Raw genomic sequence first — 10,777 nt, forward strand, 5'->3', positions numbered from 1 at the left:
TCTTAAAATATGCTATTTTGGTTACGGCTGGATTTCTGGGCTGAGAAAAATTGCGGGTTTGGCGTTGCTTCAGGAGGGCTTCCAATGTAAAAGCAATGAGGGCACGGCCGGGTCCTGCTCCGTCCCCGCCCGGCAAAACGTGCTCCGACACGGCACCGCGGCTTCCCCGCAGCCCTGCCGCCACCCGGCCCCGGCTGCATAGTTAAGCCTCACGCCCCCTTTTCGCGTTCCCTTCGAGGAAGAAGAGCACCCTGGTCCCGTCCCCCATGACCCACGTCAGCCCAGCAGCGTCTGGCCCTCACCACCTCATCAGGCCGCAGGGGCACAGGCACCCCTAACAGGAAGAGACGGGCAACGGCCACCTGAGGCGCCTCGCGCCGCCCAACAGCCGAAAGCATGGCACGGCGGCGGGAAGGGGGAACGGAGGGGCGGCCCCACTCACCTGCCGGCGGCAGCTCCATGGTGAAGGAAACCACCGTACACCCAAGACGATGAGAAACGAGTAGCAGCTGCTCCGCCAGGCGCTTTCAAACGCGACGGAACTTCCGCCCGCCGGCACTTCCGACCCGCCCCCCCGCCATCTTATGAGCGGCGCCGCGGGCGGGAAAGGTTTTACTTCTTTGCAGGCAGGCGCCTGCCGGGCGGGGGTAGTTACACAGCTGAACACAGTCGTAGCAGTCGTTACAAGCGCTTCTCTTTGGTTATTCCTACGGGCTGAGAACTCACAAACCTGCCGCTAAGGCGAGGCGGGAAAGCTTACGTGCCAGGGAAAGGACCGTCAGCCACATCCATGGTTGACAGCAGAGAGCCATGCACAGAGCCAAGGAGGCACAAAAGCACAAAATGTTATCAGTTCTAAGTGTGAAATACGAACTTACTCCTCTAAACAAGATAACAAGGTTTTATTGAGGGACAAAGTCAACAAAGCAACAACGCTGGGCGCATGACCGTAGCCAGAGGCGCAAGTGATTAGCATTTGTTACAGGTTTATATACTTTCACTATTACATTAGTCACATACATATTCATAATTCCCTCATGTAGGCGGGGACTATTATAACTAACTTCCGGAATTTATTATCATAAGCCTCCTTGGCGTCTGCGCACTGCTCTCTGGTGATTGTGGGCAGGGGTCTTGAGGATGAAGAGTCTTCCTCTTGTGAGTAGGCGTCTTGAGGATGAAGTAAGCAGTCTTCTTCACAGTGTACTTTTCACCTTTGGCACAGTTGGACCCCCCAGTAATCACACAACCATATCTGTCATTATTCTGATAACTAGCAAAGATTTAGAACTGTGTGCTCTTCCTGCAAAATTTATTGCAGGATGGGCAGACAAGGAGTCTCCCAAGCTAGCAGATGTCTGGGAGGCTCTGCCTCTAACTGATAAGTAGAAGGATGGTGTGAAATAACTCATTTAGTGGGGCCACTAAATCCTGTTATCTCACAGGATATGGACTTAATAACACAAACATTGTTCTTTAAAGCTAAAGGTACTTTAGAAGGATGGTGTGAAGCAATTAACTCGTGTTTAGTGGGGCCACTACATTCCACAGACTTACAACATAAACGTTTTCTTTCTACAACCTAAGTAAACTAAAAGGTGAAAAGTATACTGTGAGGAAGACTGCTTACCTTCATCCTGAAGACCCCCTACTCACAAGAGGAAGACTGCTTACTTCATCCTCAAGACCCCTGCCCACAATCACCGCAGAGCAATGTGCAGATGCCAAGAGGAGGAGACTTATGACAATAAGTTCCTGGAGCTAGTTATGATATCCCCCCCCCCCCCCGCCTATACGTGGGAATTAGGAATATGTACGTGACTAATGCAATAGTGAAAGTATATTAACCTTAACAAATACTAATCATTTGTGCCTCTGGCTACTGTCATGCGCCCAGCGCTGTTGCTTCTGCTTTATTGACTTTGTCCCTCAATAAAACCTTGTTATCTTGTTTAGAGGAGTGAGTTTGTATTTCACATAATGAAAGCATGCTTAACAAATCACTTCAGTACAAAAAAAATCCAGACACAGTGTTCTTTTTAATTTATTGCATATTAATATATCAAATAATTTGGAACTGGCATAAAGGCCATAAAAATATTAGCATCTTTTACAGATACATTAAAACAAAATAAAACCATGCCATCTTAATACAGTAATTCCAGCCCAAGACCTGTCAGGAGGATCAACAGTACCAATGCTATGATGTCTGTTCTTTATATTGGATATAAAATGGAGTGAGGGAATGCAAATTAATCACAGCATTACAGAATCCAGACTGGTTTGGGTTGGAAGGGACCTTAAAGCTCATCCAGTTCCAACCCCTGCCATGGGCAGGGACACCTTCCATTAGACCAGGTTGCTCCAAGCCCATCCAACCTGGCATGAAGATCAAATGCAAAGAAAAGGTAGTAGCAGTGAGTCAGAGATAGGTCATTATAAACACATTTTGTATCTCCACCAAAATAATCCACTAAAAATCCCTGATAGCCTGGTGCGGGCACTGATGAGAAAAAGACATGAAGCATTAAAGCATCCTACATATTTTGAGCATCCTCAAAAGGCCATCTGTTTTAATTTCTAAAAACATTTAATGGTTACACAAAATTTAATTAAATACTCTTTAGTTGCAGTATAAATTTAAAATCCAGTATCAAGGTACTTTATAGTATCAGCATTTTATTATCTAGCTTTTACAACCAACTACAATGCAGACATTTGGTTTAATATTAAAGTGAACAGGACAACTTATCTCAGTTATTTTATTTCCTTTCTCTATTTCTTGCATTTTATGATGGGGTTGGAACTAGATGATCTTAAGGTCCTTTCCATCCCAAATTGTTCTATGATTCTATGGTCAAATAAAAAACAAAAACAACAACAACAACAAAAAAAACAAAACAACCAAAACCATAATTCTGGGTTGTTTTTTTTCTAATATTTCAAGGAAAATTGAACTTTGTCTTTTTATTAGTACTCAATGCAGAGCTTGTTCTTGCCCAAAATCACCTCTGAAGTCAGTGGAATACCATTTGGCCTTCAGACTACATGGTGAAAAAAAAGGGGTCAAAGCGGGGTAAGAAAAAAACCTAAGTATGTAAAGACTTTAAAATCCATATGTGAAAGTGAACTGCAAAATGACATATTAAAGTACATCCAACATATGTTACTGTATAGTCAAAGCAGATTGTTTTGCTTCTCCCTTTTGATCAGTTGTGATCATTTATGCTTCCATTTGCCTTTATATTCTGTTCCTGGTACTTGTGTAGCTGCTCCATGAAGCCGGGATTTGGACAAGCCACAGGTCTTGCACTTTTCACCAAGGAAAAGGCTCTAGCAAAACTCAGTCTTTCTGAATTCATTAGGAAACCAATGACTACTGCTGCTGCACGGGAGACTCCTGCATTACAGTGGACCAGCACCACACCATCCTTCAAGAAACAAATGAAACATAAGCTGGAATATTCATTAAACAGATAGCAACAAGTATTAGAAACAATATTTAAAGGTCTATTTAGACCTACTAAAAGCTCCTGGCTGAGCTCAGAGCAAATATTTACACACACCAAACACAAATATACAAGCCCCAAAATAAGTATTTTTCTAACCAAAGCCACTTTATAATTACCCAATACTTCAAATCTAATTCATAACTTAGAACTAAAAAAACATTCCTCTGTGCCTTTCCCCAAGACCTTGCAGCAGCCCCCTCATGTAAAAGGCAAACTGCAGACAGCTGGGATACTAAGATACCTGATGTAACTGACTGCCAATTTTAAAATAATGCCATTAGCAATAAGGAAAGAAACTTGACTTTTTTGTTACCAGGTTAAAAACATGGCAAGGCAGCAAATAGCTAGGAACAGAGGCAGATTTTAGAACATCTTGTAGTTTCATGCTTCTTGAATACTCTGAAGCTCTTCAGTGAAGGTTCTGGATAAACAGGATCATGCATAGGAACAGAAATATCAGAAAAGACAGGGTGTAACTTGCAACAAATATCTACTGCCCAGTCACACTGCTGGTACACTGTAGCAACCGGTACAACTAGGGTCCTTTTAACTGAGGGCCAAGGTGCAGAATCCAAAACTACTGAACCTCCCACAAATTCACAAATGTTTCTCCTGGGGTTCTCATGAATCACCATGAATTATTCAGGCTTCTCATGAATTATCTATAAAATTAATGGATTTATCTTCAGCATTTCTCACACAATCTTTGAGACAGCTGAATGACTCTAGAAAGACACTGAAAGTGTCTTCATTAAGAAATAATGGGTCTGAGTTAACCCAAAGACAATAAGACTGACCTAGTGTGGCTTAGGTGACATGTCCAATGCCCAGGCTTCATGTCTGTACATCAGATTGTGTCCTGGAAAAGGCCTGGCCCAAACTGTCTGCAAATGCCTCTCTCACAATAAAATTCCCCCAAGCCCCTAGCACATCCATATTCTGAAGAAAGATACTGAAACATGACAAAATGTGCTCAGAAACTTGAGGCTAAACATATATATTCAAGATACAAATAGCCTGCTCTGTCTGCCCTAACAGGCAGAAATTATTCATAGGGCATTTTACCCAGCGGTGAAAGAGACCTTATAACCACCAGGGTTTCTCTCTAGGAACTTGATGGGTTATGTTACAGACTGAGGAGTTGCAATTATCTGGTATATTAACAGACACACAGAGCAGAAAATAATTCCTGCTCCAAAATTTTTTCCATTTAAATACTAACACAAAAAAATGTAAGAAATTGAGTGTTAATATCCTTGTTGAAGGAATGCCAAGCTGAGACTAGAAGAATGACTTGCTCAAGTTAACACTATAAGATTATGGCAGAGCTAGGAGCTGAATTTAAACTCCTGCACCCCAGCACAATGAATGACAGTACCACCCTTTTTTGCAATGGAAATCACATCCCGTTTGCACTGCCTGCTGGAAACTGTTAACAATCATTCCCCTTCTTACATTCACAGGGGCATGCTTCCCAGTCAGAGACTACAGCAGAGCAGACAACAGACTCATACATGTTATTTCAACTACCTGAGGAAGTGCTGGTGGTGACGTGTAAATCTACTATCTCCTTTATAATAAGGACATGAAAATGATGACATTAAAAATTGTATTTATGCCACTGCTAATGAAGCAAATTATGAGGCTTATCCACTGTAGGTCTGGAGTAGTTTTTACTGATCTAATGGAAGTTATTTCAGACATACCATAATCAAAATCAATTATCTACCAGCGGCACTCAGGGTAAAAAATAAGCACCAAAAGTGATTATTTCTCATTTCACAGTTCATGCTCTATTCTCCTCTTTCACATTTCTTTTAAGGTTGTTTTGTTTGGGGTTTTTTTGTTGTACATTGCCATCCTGGGTTCAGCAGCAGTAGTCAATTTTCTCCTTAGTAGCTGGGGCAGTGCTCTGTTTTTCAACTTTAGCCTGAAAACAGTGCTGACAAATATACCTATGTTTTTACTTGTTGCTAAGTAATGTTTACTGCAATCAAGGACTTTTCAGTCTCATGTTCTGCCAGTGAGGAGGGGCACAGGAAGCCAGGAGGAAGCAGAGACCAAAACTAGCCAAAGAAGTATTCCATACCACAGCACATCAAGCCCAGTATATAAACTGGGGGGAGTTACTGGAAGGCCCAGATCACTGCTCGCGTTGGGCTGGGTATCGGTCAGTGGGTGGTGAGCAACTGTGTTGTGCACTGCTTGTGTTTACTGGTTTCTTTTCCTTTTTCCCTTTTAGTTTTATATTCTCTCCCCTTGTTATTCCCCTTGTCATTATTATTATTGGTGGTAGCAGTAGTAGATTTTTATTGTACCTTAGTTACTGGACTGTTCTTGTCTCAACCAGTGGGATTTACATTCTTTGGATTCTTCTCCCCATCCCTCTGGGAGCAGGAGGGGGAAAAAGGGGGGGAATGAGCAAGCAGCTGCGTGGTTCTGAGTTACCAGCTTGGCTTAAAACATGAAAATTGCCAAAAATTATATAGTGATATCCATGCAACAGACCTCAAAATTACTGAACATGAATGAACATGGGCAACAACAAAATCAAATTTAATACTGAGAACATTTATCTTCCTTTGATAAACTCTGTTGTTTCTTTATACAAAGATTAATTTGGCATGTAATTCTTAACTAATTTTGTATTAGATGTTAATACAATATAAAATTGAAAAACAGATTGAAAGTATGTCATCAATCTATTTACTGGGAACTCCTTGCTGTGATCCATTTAGCCTAATCTTTGCCTACCCAGAAATTGTCCATGGTCTTGCAAGAACTTCTGAAGATTCAAGACCAAGGTTTTTTTTAACAATTTTTATACAGAGGGAAGCAAAATCACCTTCCACCAAGAGAAAAGTTATTATACAGTGATTATACACAGTGAGCAAAAAGCCTCACCAAGGAAAGAAATTAAAAAAAAAGGATAAAGCTTTTGGTGAAGAGCCATAAACTAATGTAGTTCCTTAGGGATCCACTTTACAGTGGTGCTAGGGCTTTTTCTTTAGGAGGAAGAGAGGGAGCAATAAGGAGAGATGTTCATGAATGAGCCAAGATCTCTTCCCTGGAAGAACAAGATTTTAGAGGTTTTATTATTTGATATTAAACAGAAAGATAAAAAAGAAATCCTTTATTCACAGCACTGTGATCTGACATGGGTAATGGAAAATCTGCCTGCCAGTTTGGAGCCTAGAAGGTGAGCTCTGATCAGTATCAGAATTTTACCATGATGTGCACATACTTTAGCAGTTACCATTTTAGTAAAAGTCAATCCTATTACAACTACCAGCTGGCAGTGACTTACTCAACAGTACAGTCTATATTTGCATTCTCAAATTCAAGTGCTCACATACTCATCAGTGAGCACCTCTCCCTCCCCCATATAAGGGAATGAAACAGTAGTAGCTCATGATTAGTTGAAGAGCACTTCATGATATAATTTCTCATAAGATCTTTTAACACTATTTTAACAAAGCAAATAAAGTGATTCAAACCATCCAGAAATCCATATCCACATACTACTGTTACATGCTTTGTAAAGTGATCCTGGAAGCCATCTATTCCATCAATTACCTGCTCTTTCACCCAACTCTCCCATTAGAAAACTAATAACATTGCTATAAAACTTTTCAGGAAAACTACATAGCTTACAAAATAGTAACTGGAAAACAAGCATCAGAGGCAGAAGGCAACACTACGCAGTTATGAATGGCAAGTCCCATTTTGAAATGAAGTTGAAACCGTAACTAGAAACCTTGAAGAGGTCATTAAGTGACAATGTGGATCACATAGCTTGTAAATAATAAATGAAAGAAGGAAAGAACATTGTGTGACACCAAGAAAGCTGGGGCAAGATTATCTGCTTTTATCCACACCTACATAAATAATGAATATGGTAGATATGGTGGAATAACATGCAATAAGGTTTGGTTGTCAAGTCATAGTTTTGATACCAAAGCAACAGTTGTCACAAATTACACAGTGAGCTGGAATTTAACAAATAGAAGTCAGGGATGGTCTTAGGAATAGACAAGTCTGCCAAGCAACCCCAGAAGGAGTTCCTTCACCCCATTCCCTAGGTCATGTCTTTTGTTAGCAGTTAAATCCCAGACTGGCTCCAAGACTACTTAACATTCTCTGACAGTCTTGGTATGTAATTGTATGTGGATTCACAACTCGATGGATGATCCAGGGGAAAGCACAAGAATGGCAGACTACTGCTGACAAACCACACAGATATGTAAAAGCCCTGTCAGGCTTGCTTCTACTTCAAAACAACATCCCCGATGGACAGATAGAAAGTCACGTTTCATCTTTTTCCTCTGTCAGATGCAGTGACTTGGACTTAGATTGTGATTTCTTTATCTAAAGTCAGCCATTGGTACTACTGTATTAAGGAAGCATTTCTCTAAAACATGTAAGACAGTCATCCTGAAAAAACAGTGCTGGAGAGAATGGGGGTTAAAGCAGTGCCACATCTCTACAAATGCTTAGAAATTGCTTAGATTCTCAATTTAAAATTTAAAAAGGCAGTGGCAAAACTATGATTTTGGTACCATACTTTTTTTTTGACAAAAGAAGCTGCTTTAGATTTTAAACAGTGTAATAAATAATCCAAACACGATAACTACTAACATCAATAATTGATATACCGTACCTGTATCTTGGCTTTCTCAATAAACTCAAAACACTCTGGGAAATAAGAGATAATATCAGTTTCTGGGAGGTCCAGAATAGAAATGGTCTTGTATATAAAGTCATCAAGGAAGGCATTTTGCACTCCATATGCCACATTTAGAACATGAGTAACCTGAGTCAAAAAAGGAAAAAAAAAAAAAAAAAAAAAACAGAAATGGGCATTTTCTGATGATAGCAGGCAAAATGAGCAATAGCAGAGATGAATTCTTCTTAAGGCATACATAGACTGTACCTTACGCAACTGCAATGTTCAGTTTTACATACATATGCTGTCTATGGTATGCTTTTCTCCATGCAAAGTTTTAATGCACGTTAACATATACTATGATAAATTTCAGTTTCTTTGGGGTTTTGAGAGGAAATTAAAAGATTTGCCCTCACCCAAACACAGACTAAAGTACGGATTTTCAACAGAAAAGGGAGTTCTCAACACACAGGTGGAAAATAGAAAGCAACAGGAATGAGAGCGCGGACCACCCAGCAATCCCCCAGATCTCAAGCCTGCCCTAACCCATCAGCTTCAGGCTTTCTGCTGAGGAACTAACCAGTACTTGCCAGTGCAGCAGAAGGATTTCAGAGTAAACTATACCTGCGCTTGTCAGGTGAGACCACCTCTGGCCTCCTGTCATCTTTGCCCTGTTCAGGCTACGGCCAGGTCGTGGGTTATTTTAACTTACAATGAAGAAGTGACACTTAGATGGCACCAGATGCCAGACTGGTGCACACTCCCTGTCCTGCAGAAGCACCACTGTCCGAAGGCCTTATCACCCCGTTACTGTAACACAGAAGAGTAAGAAGTCCAAAGTTCAGGACAGACTTAGAGCTGCTGCTTTGTTTTCCTTCTTTCACCCCGCCCCACAAGGCAGGGAGGCCTGACACTGCTCGGTGTCCGGAGCTGAAACGCCTGCCGTTAAACATCTCTGAACAGTCAACACTCTTGCAGCAAAGTATTCCAGCTTCTGGTGAAGCTCGTAGGCATCCATATCCCTGCAAAGCAGCAGCCTTTTAAAAATTAAAATGTAATATAATTTTTCTTAGGGATATTTCAGACTTTTTAACGTAAACGCACCAACAAGCACTACGCGAGAGGCGTTTCGACTTCCGTGTTACGTTACCTTATGCTTTTTCATCGTCTCCAGGTCGTGAGCAGCATCCTGCGACCCTGGGAAGAAATCGCGCCGGTCGCTACGCCAAACCAAACCGGCAGGCCCTCGGGCTCGCTCCCCGCAGCGAGCGCTGGCTCGTCGGGGCAAACGAGCGGCGGGCCCCGGACCGCGGCCCGGTCAGGAGGGACGAGGCGCGCAGCCACCGCCCCCCGGCCGCACTCACCCAGCAGCAGCCAGGGCTTTACGACGCCGACCTGCAGGTCGGCGCTGAGGTCCTGCACATAGCCGCTACCGCCGGGCGCCGCCGCCGCCTCCTCCTCCTCCACGTGTAAGCAGGCTCCACGCCACGTCTCGATGATCCTCCTGCCGGTTAGCGTCGTTACGCGGGTGCGTTGCTTACGCAGGTTGTCTCTGGAGAAGCTGCGGATTTCCTGGGCAAGGGAGTGCATAGCCCAGACACAGCCGGTCACCCGCGACTGACCGCACGTTACCGCATAGGCCGAGCAGAACCAGCCTCCAGCCCCCCTGCCAGGCGAGCCGCGATTGGTAGAGCGCGGGCAGCCCCCATTGGCTGCCGGCCTCTCGGGGGCGGTGCCTCGGTGCGCAGGGGCTGGGAGGGCAGTGAAGGGGCAGTGGCGGGGGTGTAGGTATAGGTCTGTCGGTGCCAGTGGCAGACCCTGTCCCGGTCCCCGTCCCGGTCTCCGTCCCGGTCTCCGTCCCGGTCCCCGTCCCGGTCCCCGTCCCGGTCCCCGTCCCGTCCCCTGTCCCGTCCGCATTTGCTCATGCCCTCGGAGCTGCCGGTGTGCCACAGAACTCCCTGCGAGGCGCTGGGGCCGCCCTCGAGTGCGGTCTTGTTTGTGGTGGGGTCAGTCGCAGATTTGTCACTGATTTTTGTTTAGCACTTACAAGCCTGGGAGAAAGTTTTGGGTTCAGCTAAAGCTTTGGGAGGGGGTAAATTTATATTTTTAAATTATTATTTCTAGGGGTTTGGTGTGCCAGCGAAGAACGTAGCAGATACCATTAAAGCAGCATAGGAATAAAAAGGAGGCAAGGTGAGCTTGTTTTTCCTTTATTCCCCAGCCACTGAATGTCCACGTTTACATGTGTTGTCTATAAAGTGCTGTTTGTAGTGTTAATGCAGCTAGCATATGAGTATGGAAAATTTTTGTTTGTGGAGTAGAAAGGTAATGCTGTTAAATCATGCCTTAAATATAATCTGAATTAAATACAAATTGTAACAAATACATGTTGGGGGATTTAGATTCCTTCATGCTGGTTTTGGAATAAAGATGTGTTACTACAGTACATCCCCTCTGATGTTATAATATTCCTCAAAGCTGTGCTGGCAGGGTATGATGACTGTGAAAAGATCTTGTGATAATTGCTAGAACGCAGTACAGAACAAAGGCACCTTAGTTCCATGTAAAGAGGTCTGCAGATGCATTGTCAATTTTAGAA

General features: G+C 43.2%; 1 protein-coding gene across 1 annotated transcript; it reads right to left on the reverse strand.

Moving 5' to 3' along the window:
- Positions 1-2,897: 2,897 nt before the first annotated feature.
- On the reverse strand, positions 2,898-9,860 carry DUSP19 (dual specificity phosphatase 19). The gene is made up of 4 exons (XM_061458748.1): positions 9,543-9,860; positions 9,329-9,375; positions 8,173-8,325; positions 2,898-3,431 (listed from the first exon to the last, which is right to left on the reverse strand). The coding sequence occupies exons 1-4, from the start codon at positions 9,766-9,768 to the stop codon at positions 3,210-3,212; spliced, it is 648 nt and encodes a 215-aa protein (XP_061314732.1). The 5' UTR covers positions 9,769-9,860; the 3' UTR covers positions 2,898-3,209.
- Between the last annotated feature and the right edge of the window lie 917 nt (positions 9,861-10,777).

Source organism: Pezoporus flaviventris, unplaced genomic scaffold (genome assembly GCF_033815535.1).
Source record: "Pezoporus flaviventris isolate CSIRO_AGI_PZ_B2104156 unplaced genomic scaffold, CSIRO_AGI_Pfla_v1 ptg000001l, whole genome shotgun sequence".
In the NCBI taxonomy this organism is placed as follows: Eukaryota; Metazoa; Chordata; class Aves; order Psittaciformes; family Psittacidae; genus Pezoporus; species Pezoporus flaviventris.